Here is a 26,824-nt window from a genome sequence, read left to right on the forward strand (position 1 = left end):
ACCATTTTTTATTTTCATCTTACAATAGTTTATGTAGGTGAAGATTGCTTGCACCTTTGCATTTTGTTGATAGAGTGGCAGTTTTAGATAGTTTGCAGATTTTTAGTGCTAAATGCTATCTTCTGGGGAGACAGTGGGGGAGAATTATATGTTCTTCATTATTTTAATTTTCCTTTATCTTGGATGTTTCCAGATTTCCCTTTGTTGCTTCTTGCTTCTTTTTCCTGTTACCATCCTCCTTCAATATGTTCCCTTTTCTTTTTACCCTGTTTTCCTCACGTCTCCTGGACACTGTGAGCTCCCTTTCTTCTCATGTACTCTGGTCTACCAGGACTTTTTTGTTTATCTGTTTGTTTTCTCAGTACTTTGGAGCTCTCAGTGGTATTTCCTTTTCTTAGGGCTGTCAGAGTCCCATCCGAGGCCTCGCCTTCTCCTCTCCTCTCTTCTGTGCATGTAGAGTGGAAGCTTGACAAATGTATGTTGAAAATTGGTGCTTATATTTCCTAATTGTATAGGTAATTTAAAGTTTGTATTGCTCCCTTCTAGTTACATTGAAGGTGTGGAATTTGTGTGGTTTTAGTCATTCTTATTATTGATTTACATAGTTTGGGAGGATGGTTGGGAGATTTTTCAGAGTACAGTCAGCATTGCCTCAGCTTCCCAAAAGTCTTTTTTTTTTTTCTTTATTGCCAGTGTCTTCATTGTAGAATGCATGTGCCATTAAAAAAAGGACCATCTTTATTTTCTGCTTTATCCTCAATTCCTAGTTCATAAAATCTGTGTGTGTGTGCCTTTGCCTCATTTTTCTGTTGAATTATTAATTCTTGTTTTGATGATTCATATACATTGTTATGTATAAAAGTTGATAGAATCTAATAGGGCAATAATATATTTTACTTGCAAATGCTTATGATGTTTATCAGATGTCAATAAAAACAATTCTTTTGTAGCTTTCATTTAGATTAAAAATGCAGGATTTGAATTTATAGAAAATGAACCTGATCCAGTGCTGTTGATGGTGGTAATAATTATTGTATAAATTTTAAAAAATCACTTTAGTGTTCTAGGCTTAATATTTAACAAATATGGAGCATGATTTTCTGCACAGTAGGATTTTATGCTTTCAATTATTGCCCTTTGAAGCACTCGAAAGGAAGTTAGCTCTGACCTCCAGTGTTTAATCAGGGCCGAACCAGGCCTCTGGGTGCTCTTGGCACATGCTTTCATATCAGTGAATGAGAAGGGCAAAATAGTATGGTAAAAGTGATAATAAGCAGAAGAGTGAGTTAGGAGGGAGAATTAAAGGAAGAAGGAGAAGGCTGAAAAATAAGGACAGTGGGTAGAAACGGTCCTTATCACCAACCAGGGATCTGCTTGCCTTGTGCTGGCTGCGTGCGCTGGGCTGTCCATTCTCGCCCTGTTCTCTGCCTCAGAATAGACCGGCACTGTCAGCGTTATATTGGATCTCTTCTGTTAGTAAAATTTCTCCAATCAGAAATGGCTTAGAGTACTCCTTCTGGAGAGAACATTGCAATTTTAATAGCTGAGGAAATATGGCATTTTGCTTGCTCCCATTGAATGATTGGATGTATCATTGATTGGCAAGGAGGACAAGCAGGCCTTTCATTTTTAAGGAAGTGTTTACAGGACAAACTGGGTGGTGCTTAGTGAAGTGGGTGTTTTCGAGTGAATGACATTTAGTCTATTTTTATAGTTGGAAACATTCTACTCTTAAGCTTATTGTTTAAGCAGCCAAGAGAGCATGCTGTGCAGTCATGAGTGGAATTTTTACATTTAATCCCAGGGTCTGTATTCCTCGCTCATAATTTAGAGCCTGCATTAACTTGGCTTCTGAATTTATAAATATTTTATTGGTTTCAGATTCTGCTCAGTTTACTTGTCTTCACCTTGTAGGTTATTCAGAGGAAAGAGATTAGAAAACTTACCTGGTAAACATCTAACATTAACTACCTGAAGATTAAATTGGGATTCCTTAAATTCTTCCTTTATAAATTGTTATAGCTGCTTTATTACTTGCTTATATTTTCCCAGGCTTTTGTGTTTTTTTTAGTGGCCTCCTTTCAGAAGCCTTGCTCTTAGTTATTTGTGTCAAAGCATGTGAATATTTCTTTATGTTCAGAATCCTAGATCAGTTACTACTTTCTTACATGTATGCAAGCCAGTTTCTCAGTTGTTTTTCTCAAAAGTTTTAATTTTTGCAGGTATTGCAAGGCAAATGGATTTTGGAATAAAGTGCCCATAATCACAGCCAGAGCTGTTTCCTGTTTGTACATTAATCCCAGGGGTTGTGCCCATGCATACAAATTTTTGCCCGTTTGCAGTGTGCTTCCTTCATGTTCTGTTTTTATTTAACTCTTACCAGATTGTCTTTCAGTAACACCCCCTCCAAAAAAACTTTTCTTCTATCCTTTAGACTTGATAGGATTTTTTTAGAGATTTACATTTAAACGATGTATTAACAATTTGAGTTTTTAACTGAAATCTCTAGCTCATATTATGTCATTTTAATTTTTAGAATTACTTTTTATATTTGTGAAGCTTAGAAAGATTTTTAGAGCAATAACTTCTAAATAACTTTTAAGTATGTCATGATTTATTCTGTATTTAACATATTTTAATTTTTCTTGTCATGAACTTTTCCCTTTTGTCATTTTCTTCTTTCCTTGATTTACAGTTTATTGGAGCTGTTAGCTTTATAATTCTCTTATGTGTACAGTTATTATATTTTCTTCACTACAGTTTTTAGCCATTGAGCTATGTTCTCTACCACATGCATTCATTTGATAATGAGGCAAAACAAAGAATGACATATTCAGAGGATCCTAAAACCTTCATTTTAGAGAGTCATTTTCTTCTCTAAATCTTTCTGAAGAATTACCAATAAGGAGAAAAAATGGATCTCTGTTTCTCTGCCTGCTTTCACCTGAACTTGCTAACAATTGTGTATTAGGAAAAGCAGATGGGCAGAAATAGAAATGAGATATAGTTCATCCACAATATGGGTCTTCAGTCCTTTCTTAGTATATGAAGTTCCTAGAGTGTTGGCCTGGCATGCAGTAAGCAATGAGGAAATTTTTGTTGAGTGCATAGATGGATTCATGGACAAGCCAGTCAGTCAAACCACACAGATTTCTGATTGTAAACCTAAAACTCACCTTACGTTGTGTTGAGAGTCAGAAGCTCATCCTGATTGTCAAGTTGCATTAATGATCACATTAATAACAAAAGTTAACACTGTTTTCTAAGTTATGAACTGACATATATATACATATATCACGTTTTTGTTTCTAAAGGAAGTAGAAATTCGGAACAAAGACCTGGAAGGACAACTGTCTGACTTAGAGCAGCGTCTGGAGAAAAGTCAGAATGAACAAGAAGCTTTTCGCAATAACCTGAAGACACTCTTAGAAATTCTTGATGGAAAAATATTTGAACTAACAGAGTTACGAGATAACTTGGCCAAGCTACTAGAATGCAGCTAAGGAAAGTTAAATTTCAGTGCCAATTGATTAAAAAAATACACTGTCTCTCTTCATAGGACTGTTTGGGCTCTGCATCAAGACTGCACAAAAAATTTGAATATTACTCCTCCAGGAGGAGGATCTTTTGAAAAATTGGGATCATATTTCAGTGTAAATTTTAGAATTCAGCTTGTAGCTAGCTGGGGAAAAAAGAGATGAAAAACTTGAACTACAAATTACCTCCATGTATATTATTGGCCATAGTTAACCAGAAAGTTATTAATAGACACTTAATGCAATCTTTTTTTCTGATATTAGCCAATGGGAGAATTAACAATGTCTGGGTCACATCCCTTTTTTGTGTTCAACACAGTGAAGGTTATCTGCTTTTTAAATTTATTTATTTATGATATCTAAAGCTGTGTTTTGTGCAAAAACTTAATGATGAAAGCCCTGTCTTTTGTTGTAATCTGAATAATTTCTCAGGATATTTTTGCACTGCTGAGAAGCAGTGTCATCACCAGTTAATTCTTGCCAGGAGTGAGAGAGAGCTACATCTTTAATTGAAACATACTATAACTGGGTGTGTAGAGTTCTTCCCTTTTTTTATACTGGAAGATACTTCACTCTGGTGATCACTCTGGTACACTCTGCTGTTCTCTAATCTTGTCTGCTGTATAGTTTACTTTTCCATATTGATTCCATGTATTTCTGAGAAGATATTGTCTCCCATTTTATTATACATTTTAAAGCCAACTAATGAAGGCAGCTGAGTCCCTTAGAAATTTTTCTTTTTAAATTTCTAATAAATTTGACACACCGTACTGAAACAGCAGCCCGTCACTGACGGTCTGGTCTAGCAATGTTAAGTATATTTACAGAATATGCAGTTACATTTATTTATATATTTTGCAAGAAATCTTTTCTGAATGATCAATGCATTTAAATTTACAAATAATAATGGTTATTGGGGAACTGTTTATTATAGACCATTTTAAGGTATATAGCTATTTTAAAGAGGATCCATTTCCATCAAACAGTCGATTAAAGGACTATTGAGATTGGAGCCGTGTACCCTGTCTGGGTCTTCTCATCAACCACATCTCTAGTCAAACCTCACAAGGCAATATTCTGAACTGTTAACTAGGCATTTCAAAACGGGAATTCAATTCAGTAGGCTCTTTTCAGTGAATAAGTTTTAATGTTGTTTTGATATAATTTTAAAAGACTTTACCATGCATTTCTTTACATATTTCTTTTAAGAAGCTATTTTAAAAGTAAGCAAAGTGCTGTCTAGTCTGCTTTTGGAGCAGGAATTGTATCAGAGCTCATATGTTCTTGCTGTGCAATGCCTGTGATATTGAGGAGGGTCTGTCTTCAAAGTGTATGCTTGAGGGTCTGACTCTGGAGTCTGCAAATGCACTGACTTTTTGTTTATAGCCCAAAACAGCTGAATTGTTAAGTACAAAATTACGCTAATTAATCAGTTTGTAACAGTTTTTCACTCACAAAAGGCTACTCAACACTAGATAATTTTGTTTTATATGTGTATGTGTATGTAAGTCAATACATACATATTAATTTACATCAGAGTAAAAAATAAATGGTTTGTTTCTGAAGTTAGTTTCTAAAATGAGTTTTCAGGTGTCTCTGAAAAGTTTATATCAGACACTTAATCATCATATATTATATGTGCTATAACATCATGTAAGTTACCTCCATCTATTTTAGGATATTTTCCTCACCTATTTATCATAGGATAATTTAGGTACACAGCTCAGAGCTGAGACATTCTCTCCGATAAATCAGGTAATAAAACTTGTTTGATTGATGGAATTTTGAAGTAGATGTGATTTTATCCATCAGTTTCTGAGAAACAAAGAGCACCAGATTTTAATTTAAATAGGGGATTTAACACTAGGGATCAGGGAATTTAGTTATGAAGAGCTAAAAATTAAAAAAAAAAATGTGTAAGCTGTTGAAATGGTATAAGTGAATTATTTTAATGATGTAAAGATATTTTTAAATTTTGACGTAGTTGTCATTTAATGAGAAAATAGCTCACCAAAATGTCTCCACTTGAATTGTATTTATATGTGAGACGTGTGTAATTCAATATATACATATACCCGTATGTATATACAGAAAATTATTTTTAATATTTTCCTACTGAGATGAAATTTAAAATTGGGAATTTTGTGAGTTTTTCCTTCTCCAACAGAGCCTAATTTCTTTCCTTTTTTAGTGATTTAACAATTTCTTGAGGGCTGCACCTTTAAATTCCCAGATTGTCATTAGACGTGTACAGTATATGGGATAAGGTGGACACAAGTGCACATATAAATAAAATCTTATTACAACTATTTTAAACTTTCATTTACATTAGGAGAGTATCTAGAAATCATCATTTACAAGTCATAATTAGGTGTGTGCCTACTGTAGTTTTCTCCATTTCCTGTATTCTATAAATAAAAGTTTGCATATTAAAATTTGATTTTTCCCAGAGACAAAGATTATATAATGTATCTATATTTAGATCAAACTGTGGTAATATATTTATCAGAAAATAATGTTGGGGACTGTAGCCTGAAAATGTGGACTTGCAGGGACACAGAAAAGGAGAGCAGAGACCGATCCCATTGTGTGTAAGTTATATGATGACTATGAATTCTTGTACAAAAAAACAACTGAAAAAAAAAACACAAAAATATAATTTTTATTTTTAACTACATTTGTTGTTCTCTGGAGAATGTACTTTATCTTTTTTTTCCCCTCAGTCTTTTACCAATATTTTTTAAAAAGCATTTAAGTGATGGCAGCATTTATTTAAATCTTACAGGTGCTACTGGGTTTTGCATTAGTATGTTATGTTGTGAAATCTTAATTTGACATAAAAGGTTTTATAAGTATTTCCCTGCCTGGAAAATTAGTTTTTGTTTCTTCTCTCTTTCTGTCTCTCTTTTTTCTCCCATTTTCTTTCTGCAGATTAAAAAAAGTTCATGAAGTTGCATCCCTCCTTCCTATAGAAGATCTCCAGCACTGTCATAGATTTAATGTTTTGCTGTCATTGAACTGTTGGGAAGCACTTAGAGGAAAAGCATTTTTTCTTTTCAAGTGGAACTGATAGGGACACTTATGGTTAAACCACCAGCAACTTTTATAATTCATTTCTTTGCCATGTTAAAATTAAGTTTATTCTTTAACATATGTACTACAGTCTTCCACGTTTTTGTTTAACTCTGGAGTATGCAGCTCACCTGCTCTCTCCTTGCAGACCTGATTTTGTCAGTTCTGGAATGGCAGGCAGGCCAGAGGGAAAATTTATTTGGTGGTAGTGTGGTTTTTTTTTTAAGAAATCTATTGGTTTATTTGTTATCAAATGGGTTTAGCATCTTCATATTCTGTGCTTGAAGTCATGAAAAGTCTTCACTGAATTTTTGTTTGCTAGATAGTTAGCATTGTTCCTTTATCATGGAGCAAATTAAATTATATAAAAGCTTAAAGAAGAAAACTTGCAGGTAAGAAGTAGTTGAGAATGACACCTTTTTATAAAGTTCTCAAGTAGGGGGTACTGTGTCATAAGAGATATTGAGAAGATAATTTTCATGTTGAGAAAATAATTTTAAATTTACTAGAAAAGGATGATTTAAAATGGAAACAGATATACCATTCACCTCACTCTAAATTGTGAAAGTGTAATTTTTCCTTATCTAACATGTTAAATTGGACCTTAAATTCTTATGACAGTTTTTCTCTATGGGAAACATGTATAGATGTCACACAAATTATAACCATACTTACTGAATTAAAGAAATGAATGGTTTTCTATATACTACCTAGTAAAATAACTATTTTATCCAAGAAAAAAAACTCAAGAACTTAGTCAGCACTACACTGCCTAGTGATTTCTCCTTAGTACACTAGATAGAAAAGAAACACTGCAAGTTATTTTTACCAAAAACAGGTGACCCTGGGCAAGAAATTGCATCTGGACTGCAGTAGGGAAAAGACCACAAGCTCCCAATAGACTTCTAGTCAATTCTCTGATCTCTTTGAGGACACTTCTGTCCTTTTGATGAAAGGACACATTCCAGAGGATATCAGGTGTATTTCCAGGTGAGGAAAGGATATTTTTTGTGGAAGCAGAGCCAGCAAAAGAGTAGGAGCATGATAACTTCAGTTTTAATGTAAGGCACATCAGGACAGCCAGGACACATAAAGTGCTATTTCCTACCTTGCTGCTGCCTTTAACTAAACAAGTTGGCATTGCCCTGATGCATGCCATAGGCTTTCAGAAGACCCTGTCGTATGTCTTGCCAGCGACTATAACCTGATGTAAGATACTTGACATTTAGAACTCACCATTCTATGGGATTCTGACCTACTTTTGCCAGTTATTTTCACATCAGATCTATCCAGGGATAGAAATATTACTTTGCTTTCTCCTAGTAACACCAAGTTAAGGTGATAATGGATGCCTAATAAATGCAAAATTAAGCCCATTTCTGTACCATAGAAAAACGTCTTTTTTGGGTATTTTTTCTATCAACATTCATAATTCTTATTATCTGTGTTTTATAACTATGTTAGTATATATGCATAAATAGTAAGTCATATCCACATAACTTGTGTATATGACTTGAGTGTTATACCTTACATGGAATGACTATTTCAGAAAACATGGCTAGAAAGCAGACTTACTTGAAGTGAATGCTTTCCAGATAACTTCAGAATGAAATGGGATAGGAAGGAGTATTTGTTGAATATCTGCTCTGTGACAGGCACTGTACTAACTGTTTGACATTTCATTTCTACATATAGGGGCTCTTCCAGGGGTGTTTGGAAGGGAACACCCCCCTTTGGACAGGGAATGGGGAAAGGAAGGGAAGAGGCTCAAATGATTGCACCTGCTGTGTTTCCACAGTGATCAGACCCGTCAAAAGGTGGATCTTGCTCACGTTTCTGGTATAATATTCCCCTCTAGCTTGCCTGCCTCACCTTTCTAGAATATCTCTGTTAGGCTACTTCTTAACTATTTTATATTTGCTCATCTTCCTTCAGCCTGGTTTGGTGTTTACAATGCTTTTTATCATTCTCTTGCAAATCATGCTCTATTTGCAGATGTGATATTTATGCAACGTGTTTTAGTCCCAAATTTCTTTTATAATTTACAGGCTTCAGATAACCCAAGAAAGAAGTTTCTTCTGCAGAATTCCAGTCTATAAAATTTAAGTAGCAAACTACTTATAAAGGCCTTAGGAAGATAATTCATCTCTTAAATTCCCTAGTGAAATAAGTTGTAAACCTGTAAAACTCATCTACCAACACCAAACAGTAAGTGCAGCAGGATGTGGGTTTTGCAGTCAGTACCGGCTGACTTTGTGGTGACTTCCACAGAAGTTTGTGCCTCTGTAGGTTGATGAAGCCAATAGATTGGCTGGAGAAGTAAGTCATGGGCCTAGGATTTTTAGATAGTGATAGCCCTCATATAAATGGAATCAGATAATATTTTTTTGTGTGTGTCTTCTTATTTCATTTAGCATAATGTTTCCAAGTTATCCAAGTTGTGGCATACATCAGAATTTCATTCTCTTCCAATGCTGAGTGATACCCCGCTGTCTGCATGTGCCACATTTTGTTCCTCCATTCATGTGGTGATGGGCACTTCAGTCATTGCCATCTTTTGTCTCTTGTGAATAATTCTGCAGTGAACACTGATATACAGGTACTTGGCTGAGTCCCTGCTTTCATTTTGGGGGTATACACCTAGAAGTGGAATTGCTGGATCATATAGTAATTCTATGTTTAACTTCTTGAGGAAGGATTGGGTTTGAATTGGGTTAATTTAAAAGACTCAAAGAGCAAGGTGCCCTCTCACTGGGAAATCACAGTTGTGCGGTTACTGTTTTGTTAAAAGACGTGTAAGTGATCCATTGGCCTCTAGGATCAACATTTTACTCTCTTACCTACAACTTTTATTGAGCACTTGCTATTTCCCAGGCCCCATTTTGGAATGGTGACTGGAGAGAGAAGCTCATAATGTGAGGCAGGACACAGATGGCTGCTTTATAGTACATAAGTGCTGTGATACAGGAGATCGCTAGCACAAAGGAGCCCAGAGGGAGGAGGTGTGGAGAAGTCTTTCCCAGAAGAGATGATACCTGACTGAGTCCTAGCTGTGATGTGGGAACTAGCTACTTGAAGAAGGGATGAAAGAGAATTGTAAAGAGTATGTCACGTTCAAAAGGCTCAAAAGGAAGAAAGCACTGAGGTGTTCTGCATATGAGATGGGTTAATATACTGAGACAGCGAGTTAGGGAAGGTTTGTGATGGAGAAGTAGGCACAGGGTAGATCAGGAGGGACTTGGTAAGTCATATGAAAGATGTGGGTTTTATTCTGGAGGTACTACAAATATTGAAGGATTTTTTGTAAAGAAGCAATGTAATTTTTAAGAATGTTTTCTAAGTCTAGGTAGTTACAAAAATCACAATAATCTCTGCTGAGAGTCTACATTATTGCAGTGGCAATGGGAAGGGAGAAGACGGAATGAATTCAGAGAATATTTAGGAGGTAGAATCAATGGGACTTTTGGCTAATTAGATGGCAGCGAAAAGAGAAGAATGCAGGATGACTTCTGACTGTCTTGAGTGGGAAAGCCAGGTGAACAACCCCGTTTACTCAGAGAGTGGATGCAAAATGGGGAGGGACTTAGTTTTGGTGGAGGCAAAATGAATCATAAGTTGTTTCCATCTTGAGTTTAAGATGCCTATAGAATAGCCAAGTGGAGATACGAGCCTCTCTCGAGCTTAGGAGAGAAATATGAGCTGAGGGTAGATACTTAGGAGTTGTTACCACATGTAATGGTGATTGAGGGCATGAGAAATGGGGAGAATACAAGATGGAAATGTCACTTTGGGCCAGGTTAGGACAAGAGCTTGTGAAAGAGGTGGAAGGAAGGGCCAAGAGGGGTGAGTGAATAGCCAAAGAGCAGGGACTCATGGAAGTCTAAAGTGGTTGAGAAAGCCATATTTCACACAAAGGTAAATCAACAGATGAACTCATGTTTTGAGGCAGTGATATTCATACCGTGTTCTCTTGAGACCCCTCCATTAATATCTGATTTTAAATATTCTTTAACTTAAAAAATTAAAAACCAGCAAGCTCAAATACATGGTTTATATCATTTTAAAACATTGAAATCCAGCAAACATCAGTACCAGGTTAAATTTTTGTGCAGATGTCTGAAGGTAAACTGAAGCAAGCATCTTGGTATTTCAAGATGTGCTATTAAAAAAACTGCCATTTCTTAGCATGAATCAGGACTTTCTCAATACTGTGAAACAAAATACAGAATAGGGTCTACAAAGATAACCTCTGTCTTTTGTAAACCCAGACTCAAAAGTTTGTTTATGAAAATGCCTTCATTTTTCCTATTAACTTATTGGGTAAATAAATGTTACATGCCATTCTTTCTGTTAATATATTAGATTTCTATGTAGCTGTCATTTCTAAAGGATTGCTGGTGTAGAGGACCTAGACAAAAGAAGTTGACACTTTCCTTGTAGAACCTGGCTTATCTTTCTGAGGCTCACCTGACTGCCCTCAAAGTCAAGTTCTAGAGGCTTACATGTATTACATGTATCTTTTTAAATGTGTTATTTTGATACTGAATTCTCCCCTAAGACCAGGTGATTTTGTGTTTGCATTGCTATAGAAAATTTTGAGACAACATTTATCTTAAATGATTCTTACTCTTTTTTTTATATTGATTCATAAACAGATAACTGTATACAAATTATCTCTGGTAGAAATGATCTCAAATGATAACAACAAAATACTCTTTGTATTTGGTTTTAGACTGCTGTGTGGTATCTGATTTTTATCTCTAGTTTAAATTGAAATGAGCTAATGAGCTTGAATTCCTTGAGTAGACATGACTTGCACTTGGGCAACAAATTAGAGCATGTTAGATACTCCGGGAAGAAAGGAGGAGCTACAGGTTTCCAAATTTAGCTCCAGATAATTCCATAAAATTTTCAAATCACTTGTGAATTGTCAAATAAACTAACTTTTAAACTCATATTTTTCTATCTAGTGATTAATCTGGGTCTCGTTTAGCAGAGCCTGTGTTTTCTAGTACATTCAGTGCATTAATATCCTGTGTTCTATATAATAGTAATAAAACATAGAACTTCACAGTCTGTGGCATGTGGCCACTCACAATAGTTCACAACAATTTTTCACAATTTCATGACCTAAGTGTTATTTTTATCCCCATTTTGTAGATTTTATAGAGTCTGAGATTCAGCAAGATTAAGTGATTGGCCAAGTAAGAGGCAGATGAGGAATAGAACACAGGTCCTCTGCCCGCTAATCCTGTGCCCTTCCCACTCCATCGTGCCCCATCTGTGAACTGCAGACTTTTTAAAGAAGGCAGGTACAAAAGTTGATCAATTAACAAACCTGTCACTTAATGAGAAAAGTTGTTCATTTTCCATTTCAGAATGGTGTTATGTCTTTGACTATCTCCCTACTTCTATCCTTCCTTAGAAAAAAAAATATGTGAGTAGTTTATATGCACTTTATTTTGCAAACATTTTTAATAATACAGATAAAACAAAAGTTACCCTTGATGATTCAGTTCCATCCCTAGAAATCACTACTATAATCTATTTAATATCTCCTTTCAGCATTCTTATATGTAGCATATATGTGCTTATAGAAAGATCTGATTGTTTTGGGGAAGGGAGTACATAAATTCTAACATATAGCATGTCTTGTTCTATAATTTGCTGTTTTTTACCTAATCTCTTTGGAAGATCTGTCCAAGTTGGTACATACAGATATACCTTGTGCTTTTAACTCCTTCAGAGTACTCCATTTTATGGATATACCACCGTTTAAGCACTCCCATAGTTTTTCTTTTCATTTTTATTCTACTGTCTTCTTGCAGACCTTGAGACTACTTTGTTAAATATTAGGAATATTCAAGGTTGATTAGTATTTACTTACCAAATACCCCACAGTGGCTCTTATACTCCCCCATCAGAAGGACTTCTGAATGAATGAATGAATGTTCCTGAGAACTAAAATTCAAAAAATAGAAATTTTACCTGGTCTTGATGAAAATCTCTCTAAATTACAAGCACTACTGAGCAACATGCTTTGAATGTAGTATTCACTCCATAGGTGTGTTGAATGACAGGACATGCTTACTGCCTTAGGAAAGAGAGGACACCCAATGTGAGTTTTAACCTTTGCTTAGGGAAGTCCAGCAACTGTTGTACAGTGCCACCATCTGGGGATGCCTGGACGACCACCAAGCATGTGCAGGAGAGTTTAAAACGCAGAGTGCTGTGCTCTGCAGCCTTCAAAGTGGGGAGGGAAAGGCTAGGATTAAAAAGGGAAGGAAAAGTAGGGAGATGCTTAAACTGTGGTGTATCCAGACAGTGTCACCCTTTATACCACAAGCTTTTTGTCACTCTATTGGTGGCTTTGCTCCAGGTAGCATCCCCTGCCAGCTCGCTATTCAGTGATATACTTTATGAGCACCTTCAATGTCACAAGGGACTGCTAGGCACTGGGAATACAAACAGGATAAGACACAGCCCCTGCCTTCAAACAGCTTATAGTCTAATGAAGGGAGTGTACATGTTAATCAGTAAGCGCAGTGAGACATTAACATTATTATGAAAGGAGCCATAGCTGCTGGTGAACACACAGAAGAGGGCAGTTAGTCAGTGTCACTGAGGAGATGGGGTTTGAGTTGAGGCATGAAGCACAAATAGATACCCACCTTGAAGACTGAGGTGCATCAGTGGAGAGCCTGGGGCAAGGGTACATCACAAGAAAAAAGAGCTACACCCACAGTCATCCTAAAGCCCTGGCAGACCCGTCTACGGCCTAGCGTGGGGCACTGGGGCAGACATGGCGGACGGGCTTAGGGGCCTCAGCCTGTGACGGGGGGAGTTCTGACTTTCCCCAAAGGCCATGAAAAGCCACGAAAACCTTGGAGGAGGGAAGTCACATGACTAGATTTACATTTCGGAGACAGTAAATCACTCCAGCCACAGCATCAAGAGTGAATTCAAGAGGTGTCTGAGATGTTATCTGGCCTTATTGTGGGGATCATTCCATAATATGTGCAAATGTCAGATCAACTTTGTATACCTTAAACTTGCACCGTGGCATGTGTTAATTATATAAAATCTGGCGGAAGAAAGAAGATTAAAGAAACGTTCTTTTAAGACCAGATTTAGGTTTCAGGCATTTTTTTTTTTAATTGTAGCAATCCAGGTAAGAGGTGAAAAAAAAACTGGAAATGATGCAAAAACAGCTGAACTAAATATGAGAGATGTTCAGGAGGTATGTGATGGGATGATACTTTGAAATTTTTAATTTCTGCTTTCCTGGCTTTTACTGCTTCCTTCCTTTTCTCCCAACCCCAAGTTCAGGCAACAGCAAAAGCATTCTTTTCTCCAGCCCTCAGGATTGGGTTGTTAATACATAATGAGTCAATTCTCTACTTTTGAATTTCTCTCCTCAAGTGAGATTTAAAAAAAAAAGAGAGCAAGAGAGCCCTCCCCCTACATGTGACAAGGAAGAATTGAAGGGTGGTGGGTATTACTAAGGAGGCACCCTGAGCACTGTCTCCTCCCTCTGACATGCCACCACAGACCAGAGTCAGGGGCACAAATAAGTGGACCCCCAGACAGGATGGAGGATCAAAGAACAGAGGACATTCATGCCTCAGTTTTCAGGTTTTGCCTACAAAAGAACTCCCCTAGGCCTGGATGGTGCAGCAGCCACCGAACAGAAATGGCAATGTGGTGCGTCTAAGAGAGCCCCCAACAAGTTTGGGGCCTCAGAATGGCATCAGGAAGCACCTGAAAATGTTTCCTGCCCTACCCCCTCTAGCAGGTGCAGAAGCGATTGGCAAGGGAGCCACTGATTTGGGACAGGCTCACCTGTGTAGATGATGTACTGCGATGGCAGAGGTGCCAGGACCAGGGCAGGAAGGAGCCCAGCTGTCTCCGCAAATGTCAGCATCAATAAGAGGCAGGTCAGAACCAGAACCCGCCACTCACAGCCTCCCAAGTACCTTCACACTGAATGAAACTCAGAACCCCAGGGAGGAAGTGGCTGAAGGGAAACTGGCTGAGTTTATCATGAATCGACAAGGCCAATGCCCAGCTGCTGGGCGGAGTGTATTTTAGATTTGGTCTGAAGAAAAGTAAGTTCTGTTTTGCTGAAGAGGAAGGACCAGAGCCCTAGAAAGCCCTGACATTTAAAGGGTGTGCAGAGAGGATGGAGTTAGAAAAGGGGCTGTCAAGACAGGCCCAACGCAGCCTAGAGAAGAACCAGCAGGTGATGCCAGATAAATTGATAATGTCTATGTAAGCCTGGGAAGAGGAAATCCTGGGGCAAAATACCTCTAAAAACTGAAATCAGTCAAAGGGAGAAATAAAGTTTAAAACCCGTTTATTGCCTCCAAACTGCAGTCCAGGACCATCTCTTCTCTGCTCTGGAAGAAGCAAAACCAGCGCTCCCCTCACCTCTCAGGTACAAATAAGCCCTCCCTGCCTAGGTAATTTACCCACTGATATGGGGATGAACTTCTCTTCACCCCTGCGAAATGATGCAAATGCACTAAAGCCATACTTCTTTCCACCTCTGAACACCTATTGATATGCAGATAAACTACAGCCAGGTGAGATATTCTGGAAATACTACAATTTTATTCACAGGCCACCCCTCCAGAAATCTCACCTTAGAATTTACTTGCTCCCACTCCTCAAGACAGGTCCAACACAGCCTAGAGAAGAACCAGCAGGTGATGCAAAGATAAATTGATAATGTCTATCATTTAACTTTATACCAAATCAATAGGATATAGCGATAGTCAACCATATATCAACAATAGTAGCAAAACTTAAACATTTGATTGCTTGAGAAAATAAGGCATTAAGGAAACAAGATTATCCCAGCGAAGTGCTATCAGGAAGCTTTCCTCTTTCATGTACTTATCTATCAAAGCCATGTTGGTTATAAGTACAGCCACTAATCATTTGTAAGTTCATTAGTATAAAAATTTCCTTCTCTAAATCCCATGTCAGAGCTGATAACAAGCTTCTTGATCTGACTGTTGAACTATCATGAGCAAGAACTCAATAAATAATAGCATATGCTCCCCCTGCACCATGCTGGGTTTATACTAGGGCATGCTTTTGTTCACACCTTCGACTATCAGATCTTTTTTAGGGCTAGGATCTACTTTAACCATAACCAACTAGGAAGATAGAAAAGGCTTCCCTCCAAAGTGAAGAATGAACTGTTGAAAGACAATTTGTCAAGACCAAATTTTCCCCAAGAACCTGAAGCCTCCTTCAGAGAGTGAGGAACACACCGTGCAACCCTCCTTCTCCTTGACTGAGTACTAAATTAATCATTAAGCCATATGCGATGGGTTAGAGTGCAGTTATCAATCACCTTTGCTTTAATACTCTGAACTACGTTGGCCCTGGGCCACCAGAACTGAAAGTTGGATGAAACCCTCCTTTGAACAGCACTCTTTGCAGGACTTAATGTAGCCTAGGCCTTCAGCCAGTGCCTGCTAAGTACTAGCTTGGATTCCAACAGAGAGAAAAGGTCTGAATTCTCCTGTTGGCTAATGGTTTGTTCATTAAGCCAAGACGTCTCAAACCTATAATTCTAGTTTTAATTAATTCCACTCTATTTGAAAGAGCAATAGCTCTGAGGAAAAGTGTATGAACTTTTATTAACCACATAGCATGTACTGGGCCTTCCAATAGCCCTGAGAAGGTGAGAAGTGACTACTTCACATATAAGCATCCAGACTCCAGGAAACCAGTGGTCATCCAACGCCATAATAATCAGCAAAGGAGGGAATCCAGTCTGAACTCACATCGACTTAACTCCGGTTTTTCTCTAAGAGGTACATTTTTCTTTACCAACTTCAGCAATAAGAGAAAGAGACACAGAAAGACAATGAGAAAAACAATGAACTTGACTACTCATGTAAGAGGCGAGAGCAAGATTGAGGCCAAGTGGCTGTTACTGAAGTGTCTATGGTAAGGTCCTTGGGAAGATTTCTGAACTGCTAACCATGATTCATTCAATCCTTTCTGTTTCCTGGTTTCTTATCTGATCCCAGGACTGTGCTATTACTTTTGGGGGGAAGGAAACAGAGCTAAGAGCTCAATGTAGTGTGCACACCTGCCATCTAATGCATTGATTCCTGAGATGCCTACTTCATATATAACAGGGAAATACATGCAAGAAAGTTGCATGCAATGATTAAGCTACATTCTAAATATGATTTCCTCCCTGTTCCAGGATAAGCTAATTCACATGGACCCAGAGAACCCTTAGGGACAGGGACAGGCTTTTGGAAAATCAGACCCTGGAGTTCTGGAGGCTAAAAATGCTGGCAGTATGTTGATAGCACTTAGTACCCCTTATAGGGAGTACCCCTAATCCCATCTCCCTAACCTTCTGGATAGAGTCCCAGGGTTGTTAGAACCATGATCAAATAAGCAGGAGGTCAGCAGTGACAAAGGTGATGATACAACCTTATTCCTCCTGCCTTTCCCCACACACTTCCCCCATAAAGAACTCTCCCCCACACTTTGGCCTTCCTGGGACCCCCAGATTTCAAAATGCAGATTTTAGTTGTACCTTGTCTGAATACTGAGACAGGTTTTATTTTTTTGCAGACCAGTAACTGGCAGTGGATCTTCAGAGCCAGAATATGTATCGGTTCCTTAAAAACATGGCACTATGGAGAAGTATAAAAACCAGAAATGCTCATGAGACTCAATCTTCAAGCTATAAAACCAACTGCAGTGATGATGGGGGCTTCTGTTTTCTCTGCAGAGCCCAGGCTTCCTTTGAAAAAAACTGAAAAATTTGTCAATGTTATGAAGATAGTACTTTTCACTGAACTTATTTCATCCTCTTCATTATTTGGTTCAAAGAACTTTTGAATTTCATTCCAATTCTTTTTACTTTGTATATCATAAAAATAGAGTCATACCAAGAAAGACTTGACCAATATGTTCTTTTCGTATCACAAAATCCTTCTCAAAGTGGCTTTTTTCTGAGAGGAAAGTGTTTATTTGTTGTTGGGTTATAGTTAAATGCTTTCAAGAGACATGTTTTTTCCTTTAAATATGAGTTTTCTGATTGTGACACTTAAGAAGTCATGCATCCAGTGATGTCCCACCTAAAGTAAGATTTGCTGTTATTGCTAAAAATGATTTTACAAATATCTCTTCAAGAGTCATGCTTAGTATTGAGAATAGAGAGCAACATGAATAACATGAATTTTGTTAGGCTTTGTTTTAGATTAAGAAAGAGACACAGTTAATTTTATTCCATTCTTGTTACAAACAGGAATGAAAAGGGGAACAAATATTTCTGCACTGGATTCCTCTGGAATGAATTCAATCAAATTCATCACTCACCTGGCATGTGGCAAGGCCATGAAATTGTGTCCATAAAGGTGTTGACTTGCTCCATTTCCAAAGGGCCCAGCCCTCTGAGTGAGCAATGCTGGCCTTGGGAGAAGGGGCGGTCTCTGTACATGTCTGTTCAGTCCCAGAGACTTCTGGGGTTTTGCCAGAAGCTCATGCTAAAAACTGTTATTTTCCACCAGATTCTAGGTAGAGAAAATATATGTCATCCAATGTAAATGACTAGATCATTTGACTGTGCCAGTTCACAAATGTGACCATGTGAGCCAGATCTCAGAGCTGTGCAGCTGCTCTTGACACTTCCTTCCACACAGAGGTCTACGTACCTGTATTTGCCAGTGTTCTTCAGACTCAGGATGACCAGCATCTTTAACACGCCCTGCAACTCTGTTTTTGGCCAGCCCTTTCATCTCTCCAGCCCTCAGTCTCCTCCTCTGCAAGTGGGAGAAATGGTCTATGACTTGTTCCAACCTCTTCTTCTGTCTCTGGAATATTCACTGTATTCCAGAGAAGGGCAGGATTAAGAATCAATGCCTCTAAAGAAAATCTAAGATTTCTCTCACCTGAGGGCAAAGATGTGTAATCATTTATTATCTCAAAATTTTGTGAACTATATTTTAACGTATACCTGCCATATGATCCAGTCTAGTTGTACACTTAAAAGAAATATAAACAGGACCTCTCAAGGACTTGCACATGAATCTTTGGTCATAGTAGCCCCAAACTGGAAATAACCCAAATGCCCATTAAGAGGTGATAGAATAAACAAAATGTACTACATCCATACAATGGATTACCATTTAGCCATAAAAAGAGATAAGCCACTGACATATGTGTCAACCTGACAGTCTTATTACGCTGAATGAAAGAAACCAGACATTGAAGTACGTGCAGTATGATCCCCCATATGTAAAATCAGAGAAGGCAGACTGTTACAGAGACAAAAAGCGGGTCAGTGGTTGCCTGTGGACTGCAAGAGGGTGTAAGAGAGATTTTGGTGGTGAAGAAGATGTTCTCTATCTTGATTGTGATGGTAGTTTCACAAACAAATCGGTCAACACTCACCAAATCATTCACTTTAAATGGACACAATTTATATGTAAATTATTTCTCACAGTCACTGGAAAAATTTTTTTGTAAACTCTTGACTTAAATCTTGGGCTTTGAAGAAAATCCATAATGGGCAGCAGATCAGATACCAAAAAAACAGGGTTGATGAACCAAAGAGAATAATCTTAACACTCTGAATTTATAGGAATATAATTTTTCTTCTGGTTTGGGGCAAAGCCCAGAACAAAAACTGCATTGGAACTAAATAGGGTGCCAGACTTAACATGATGTCTTTTCCCAGCTCTGTGGATTCCTGAGAGCCAGTTGGTTCAGCAAATCAAGGCGAACACATGCTGGCAACCTCTCGTCTTTTTAGCATGTCAGACTCCTTAGTACCGATTTCTTCCTTCATTCTGCCTAGGTGGTATCTGTCTACTCAAGGGTAGATGCCATTCTGCTTTACTTTTTTGAGCATCTATTAAGAAACTAGAAAGCTGTAGGGTCCATTCTTCCTTTAAAGGTCTGGAGCAACCTGTTTTAGTTGGTGCTACTTACAGATCACAGGATTCTGTCACTGAGATTTGGAAGGAACCTCAGAGATTCTCCAGTTTCCGAAAGGAGGAAACTGAGGCCCAGAGAAGGTAAGTAATTGGCCTGAGCTCCCCCAGCCAGGGCAGGACTGAAGATCACTGCCTCCAGGAGTCTCCGCGTCAGTATGCTTGCTTCTGAGAAAGAGGGGCCCAAGATCTCCAGCTGTCTAAAGTCAGGTCGGAACCCAAGCTCTTAGCCTGCTGCACTTTTTTTTCCTACTGAAAGCTGTAAAAGGGTTGGATTCTAGCTGAGATAAAAAGGCAGCACATTCTCAGTTTTGACCTACTGTGAGGAAACATAAGGATCAAACCTCAGCATGGGAAGAATGAATGAGAGGCATTTATGATTATTGTAGAACTTGGCAGCAATTACAAAAGCCTGTTCCGTGGTGGAAATGACCATGTTAAATTTCCATTCTTATTTGCATTGGGAAGAATAGAATAAAATTATTTCCTGGGTAGGAACATTCTCTGTGCCTGGGAAGTGCTTTTTGGTCATTACTGCCCCTTGCACTCTTCAGGTATTTTCCCTTGATGGCTATTGAAATAGAAGATACTTTATACAGAGAGAATATTCAGCACAGCAGATTGCTGATGAAGCTGAATCAGATTCTTCCAGTGAAGCAGCCACTGCCAAGCAGTAAACTAGGCCTTTCGGGAAGCTCCAGTAACACCCAGTCCAACATGGCTCTAATTTTCAAATGACAGTTTGGCAGGCACAGTCTCTGCAGTGTCCCCAGCTGCCACCTCTTGCCTCTGGCCCTTCAGTGCCTGGGCAGGAGGGGTGCCACGGGGCTGAGACGTCCCCCTGAGGCCAAGATGCCCGTCCCCTTCGGTACCGGACAGAGCCCAGATGCTCATGCTGCCATCAGTGCTGGGTGGGGGGAGGCAAGGATAATGGTGGGCAATATAACAGTGGCCCTGGCCCTTTGCCTGCTGTGCGAGTAACATGTTTGGCTCTTCACACAGATTCCGTAGAGTATCAGTGGCAGAGTTTGGCAGAATGACCAGGGCAGTTATGTCAGGAAAAAGGCTTGAGGTCGTTGAGAGTCACCTTGAGCTGAAGAGGCAGCCTCGGCGTTCCCTTGTTCAGGAAGGGACTCCTAAGCACCGAGCAGTGGCCCTTCCCAGAGCTGTTGCACGGGTGAGGCCCCGCCTTCCCAGTGATGCTATCTTCTCTGCAGCTTGGCCTTGTCCTGATGACCATGCTGTGCTGTGCCTACGACAAACACTCGTGCGTGTCAGACCAGCGGGTTTGCCACGGTGTCCAATCCCTCCCGCCGCTGAGCGCCACGAGGGCAGACGGACTTGGTCTTCCTGGCAGCCTGCTTCCACCCCCTTGCTGCAGGTGCTGCATATCCTGGGCGTATTGTCAGTGTGTATGGAGCCGTGAATGTGTAAATTACTTGTGGAGCAAGTGGGTAATGAAAGTATTGGGCTTTAACGTGGGCCAATCCAGTCAGTGTACCATGATCCAAGAAATCACTGAAAACATTGTAGAAGAACTGAACTTTTTTCTAGAAAGTCCATTGATGACCAGAATAAGTCTACAGCTATTTTCATGTTCATTATGTAACCAGGCAGAACTGAGGTGGGTACTTGAAAAAGTCCTATCCTCCCCACCTCTTATAATCCTTTGAATTGAAATCATGTCCAGGTGAATTGATGTCAAGGTGCTTGGGGCAACTGAACTGGAAAATTCTTCTCCGTTTTCCTTTTGTTTATTAACTATAAATGTAGTATTTTGTTTACCTAAACAATAAGAATACACTTGTGACTTCATTACTTTAAAAATTTTATCAGCATATAAGCATGTTCTACATCTCTTAACCTTTAAAATATATTTGCCCTTAATCCTGAGACCTATCAGCTGATTTCTCTTTCCTTTTTCACTGAAAAACTCCTGAAAGGATGTGTACTCATCAAGTACTTCCACTTCCCAACTTCCCATTTGCTCTTCAGACTTCTCCACTTGGCGTCTGCCCCCGCCACACTGCCAAGAATGCGCCCTCTGGGTAACCAGGAAGCTGCAAGTGACCTCCATGTTCCTGTCTTACGGGAATGCTCCTCAGCTCCATCTGAGTACCAATCCTTGTCTTGCACATGAAAGAAAACCAGCTCAAAATTGTGGCAAACCAAAATGGTGAGTTTCTTGTATTGTTTCTGTATTAATTTTCTCTCCTCCACTTCTCTCTTCTTCCTGGGAGCAATCAGATTTTGGATTAGCTGAATTAATCCTCTGATTATTTTTTCTATTGCCTATCTTTTCAGCTGTTTCTTCAGCTCTAAGAATTCCTTGTCTCAATCTTTTTAAACCTTGTATTGAATTTGTAACATCAACTATCATAGTTTTCATACCTTAGTTCCTTGTTCTCAGAATATTCCTTTTATAATATTATTTCATAGATGTAGTATTTGCCTATTTTTCTCACAAAAAAGTAATTTTATTTTTTTTCTCATCTCTGAATTGTTTCTTTTCTGAGAGTTAGAAGTTCGTCTCTTTTTATCCCCTTCACCTATTTTGCCCATCCCTCCCCCCCGGCTCCCCAGCCCTATGGCAACCACTAATTTGTTCCCTGTATTTATGAATCTATTTTTTTTAGATTCTCCATATCAGTGAAATAATATGGTTATTTGTTGTCTTATTTCACTTAGCATAATACCCTCTAGATCCGTCCATCTTGTCACAAATGGTAAGATTTCTTTTTTATAACTGAGTAGTATTCCACTGTGTATATGTACCACACCTTCTTTATCCATTCATTTATTGATGGGCACTTCAGTTGCTTCCATGACTTAGCTATTGTAAATAATGCTGCAGTGAACATAGAGGTGCATATAATTTTTCAAATTAGTGATTTTGTTTTCTTTGGGTAAATCCCCAGAATTGAAATTACTGGGTCATATGGTATTTTTATTTTTAATTTTTTGAGGAACCTCCATACTGTTTTCCATAGTAGCTGCACCAATTTATACTCCCACCATCAGTGTGGTTTCTTTTTCTCCACATCCTCACCAACACTTATTTGTCTTTTTGATACTGGCCATTCTGACTGGTATTAGGTGGTATCTCACTGATTTTGATTTGCATTTTCTGACGATTAGTGATGTTGAGCATCATTACATGTGCCTGTTGGCCATCTGTATGTCTTCTTTGGAAAAAATGTCCTCTGCCCATTTTTTAATGGGAGTATTTGGGTTTTTTTGATGTTGAGTTGTATAAGTTCTTCATGTACTTTGGATATTTACACCTTATTGGATATATCATTTGTAAGAATATTCTCCCATTCAGTGGGTTGCCCCTTAATTGATGGCTTCCTTTACTGTCTAAAGGAAGCAAAAGCTTTTTGGTTTGATGAAGTCCCACCTAGTTGAATTCTGCTTTTGTTTCCTCTTGCCTGGGGAAAGATATCCAGAAAAAAAGAGCTAATGCTGGCTCAAGAGTTTATTGCCTATGTTTTCTTGTAGGAGTTTTATGGTCCCAGGTCTTATATTTAGGTCTTTAATCCATTTTGAGTTGTTGTGTATTGTGTAAGACAGTAAAGAATTCCACACAATGTTGCAACTTTGATGAAAATTTTAAAGATTTTCCCACCTACTTCCCCAAAGAAAACTTACAATATTAAAACACCAAGAGGAGTCTTTAAAACATACAAGCATAGACAATTAAGAGAAGCAAAGAATTGTGTAGACCAGAGGTCTGAAAGGAGTTGAATTTTCCACTGGAGCACTAACTGAGGCTCTGCTTCCCTGCCAACTAATGAAAAAGAAAAGTGAAACATTAGATTGTATGGTTCCCATGGTTTTGCAGAGCAAGCATGCAAATTATTTTTTTGGAGAGAAAAGGTTTTGGCACTTAATTTTAGAATCAATTACTGGGATTCTAACAAAAGAAATCAGGGTTTTTTAAAAACCTTTTTCATTGTGAAATGCTTCACAAAGAAAAATACATAAATGTAGTTTACTGAATTCTGGTAAAGTGAACTAGCACCTACCCTGGCTGAACACAGAAGCTTGCCAGCCCAGCAGCTCCCTGAATGCTTCATTCTAGACATAAAGCTCTCCTTTGCCCCAAATGTGACCACTATGATTGTTATAGCAATTGGTTACAGTTTTACTACCTAAGTAATATCCTGTTTTTAACTTCGTATGACTGGAATCATGTATTCTCCTCTTTGCCTCCCCTTGCTGTATGTCAGTGTTGTCCAAATTGTTGAGTGTAGCTGTATTCGTTTTTATTGTTCTATAGTACTCTATCATGTGACTATACCACATTTTAGGACTATCCCACAATTTGTCCATTCATTAGTTGATGGATATACAAGTTACTCTGGTTGTTGGCTATTATGATGAAAGCTGCCATGAGCATTCTTGTACATCTCCTAATTCAAGTGTACACCTATTTCAGCTGGATCCCAGGGTAAGCATGTATTCGACTTTCACAAATGATGCCTGAGCAGTTTTCCAAAATGATTGTGCCATTTATGCTACCACCCACAGTATTATGAAAGTTTTTTAAACCTTTAAACTTGAAATTGCCAATCTTTAAAATTTTAATCATTGTTGAGAGTATAATGGTATCTCACTTCTGTTTTAATTATGTTCTCCTTATGACTAATGAGGTAAACCATTTTTTGTATACACACTGGTCCTCTGAATATATGAATTGCCTACTCATCTCATACCAGTTTTCTACTGCAATGAATATCTCCATCAATTTATCAGTTTTTACACAATGGTAGTTTCTATAAATTTAAAACCGTTGAAACTAGTATGTCAAAATTCCATTGATATTCCAACACTGAATATTCTTACTAAACTCTCAATTCTGGTATTTATCTGTAGCTATTTTTGGATTTTCTATGTACATAGCTACATCTGCCAAAAATGTCACCTTTTTCCAATCCTTTTCTCTTTCTTCTTGCCTAACTGCAGTGTTAGTGCCACTGATAACAATGATGAAAGGAAGTGGTGATAGAGGTAAAGACAAAAGCATCCTCACCATCTTCACAATTTCAAAGGGTCTGCTGTCCTGTAATGCAGGGCACCTCTCCACACACCAACAGAGAGGAGAGAGAATGGAATGTTAATGGACTTTCCACTGACTTGGGCTGAAATTACTGCTGCTGCTTTCATTGGGGGTATAGTTATATGGCTCTTCTACCTGCAAGGGTGTCGGCAAATACAGAATGAGTTGATGGATTGCCCAGTTAGAATGACTGCCACACGGGGCAGAGAGAGATGTTAACGGGAATCTACTCCAGGAAGGCAGGCGGGAGTCCTCCATGAAGAGAGGACACTCGAGAACCTGAAGGGTGGTGTCTCGCTTTCCTCAGGCTGCTGTCATAGTACCACAGATCGGATGGCTTAAACAGAAGTTTATTGTGTCAGTTTGGAGGCCAGAAGTCCCAGATCAAGGTGTTGGCAGGGCTGGTTCCTTCTGAGGATGTGACAGGAGGGTCCTCAGGTAGTTCTCATCTTGGAGACGGCCATCTTCTCCCTAGGTCTCTCACATTATCTTCCCTCTATCCTTCTCTCCATCCAAACTCGCCCCATTTTATAAAGATACCAATCATCCTGGAATAGGGCCCACTCTAGTGAACTTACTTTAACTTGATAACCTCTGTAAAGGCCCTGTCTCCAAATAAGGATACATTCTGACAGGACTTCAACATACAAATTGTGAGGGGACATGAAGTTGGTCACACTAAAAAAAGAGGGAGAACAACCCTAGGAAGAGGACAGTTTGTGCACAGGTCTGAAGGTAAGAGATTATGCATGTGGCTAGAGCTCAGCAAGCATGGGAGACAATAGGAAAGGCCACATCACATCCAGCCTTCTAGTTCACAGGAGGTTTGCAATTTTATTCCTAATGCAATGGGAAGCAACCAGAGGATTTTATGCAGGGGAGAGACAGGACCTCGCCACTCTGACTGTGGGCAGAGATTTTGGAAGGAGACAAGGTGGCAATGGACAGGTCAGTTAGGAGGCCGGTGTAGGAGTCTAGGTGAGAGGTAAAGGCGGTCTGCACAGAGTGATGAGAGATGAGGGTGCAGAACAGAGAAAGGAGGTAGGTATGTGTGCTACATCTAAATTGGCATTAAGCTTGACGGGATTTGTTGGAGTTCTTTTGCTGGAGGATGGGGTGAAAAAGGCAACAAGGATAAATTCTAGGTTCGAATTGCAGGACTGAATGAATTGTGCAAGTGTAATAGCAAAGCTTAGATAACATTAATAGAGAAATTACTACTTGACAATAGAAAACCTTTCAGCAAATGCTGGGTCACAATAGATTTATGGTTGCATTTTCTAACAGTTGCTTGAAGTGCTGACAGAACATGCAATTAACATTGTTTCAAAAATTGTGTAATTGACCCACATACTTGCCCAGTAGGCCACCTATTTCTGCAAAGAGGTGAGCCACAGACTGGCCTGTAGGAGGACCAAATAACTTCTAAAAGATTTAAACCAGTGGAACACTTGAACATTCGCTCAAAGACCCCAAAGATTTGGGTCTTTAAGCATGAAAACAATCACTTTGGCCTAAAACCTTTTGTGAGACGTTGTTACCAACTGAACTACTTTCACCATAGAATGGTTTGTGTGTGATGTAATTTTGAGTAAGATTATATATGCCCATGATGGCTACAGATGGTAACATAGTAGTTCCCACCTTGAACAATATCTAGACCCTTTTCTTAAGCCTCAAATGATTTTTATAGAATTGTGAACATTATATCAGATTCTGCAATTATTCCTTTCACATCTTTCTTACTCCTCAACTTTAAATGTTCTTAAGAATGTTGATACACAAGGAGGGTCAAATACATATTGCCCACATACTTTCTAAATTAATACTTAATGGATAAAATTTTTATGATGTTGAGATTAGGAAGAGAAGCATTTTAGACAAGAAACCTGTGCAGGTATAAAGGCAAGAGATGAGCATATAAACTGGAGATACTAGGGGTAAAGGCTTGGATGGGAGACCAAAGTCTGCCCACAAAGAGCTTGTAGCAGCAGCGCATGCTTTCCTTAGGCAGAAAGGAGGCAGGGAGTCCAGGACTCTACTGAATATACTATAAGGGCTGGCTATCAGAATAGTGACAGGGAGGAAGCTGAGATGAGATGGAGGAGGGAAAGAAGTAGTGGCTGTGATCAGAAGACTGGACCTATGAGTTGAGTAGGAAAATTCGTAGGGAGTAA

At 38.7% G+C, this 26,824-nt stretch overlaps 1 protein-coding gene and 1 long non-coding RNA gene across 2 annotated transcripts in view; one reads left to right on the forward strand and one right to left on the reverse strand.

Annotated features, from left to right (window-relative positions):
* The window catches only part of HOMER1 (homer scaffold protein 1), a 129,350-nt gene extending 122,959 nt beyond the window's left edge, over positions 1-6,391 (forward strand). Inside the window, exon 9 of the mRNA XM_037000042.2 lies at positions 3,315-6,391. Within this exon, the coding sequence (XP_036855937.1) occupies positions 3,315-3,503 (189 nt within the window). The 3' untranslated portion in view covers positions 3,504-6,391. The remainder of the gene's footprint in view (positions 1-3,314) is intronic.
* LOC140849006 (uncharacterized) overlaps positions 1-12,519 on the reverse strand; it is a 38,022-nt gene extending 25,503 nt beyond the window's left edge. The window contains exon 1 of the long non-coding RNA XR_012130429.1: positions 12,496-12,519. This is a non-coding gene — a long non-coding RNA (uncharacterized lncRNA). The remainder of the gene's footprint in view (positions 1-12,495) is intronic.
* Between the last annotated feature and the right edge of the window lie 14,305 nt (positions 12,520-26,824).

The sequence above is a fragment of the Manis javanica genome, chromosome 1 (assembly GCF_040802235.1).
Source record: "Manis javanica isolate MJ-LG chromosome 1, MJ_LKY, whole genome shotgun sequence".
Classification (NCBI taxonomy): domain Eukaryota; kingdom Metazoa; phylum Chordata; class Mammalia; order Pholidota; family Manidae; genus Manis; species Manis javanica.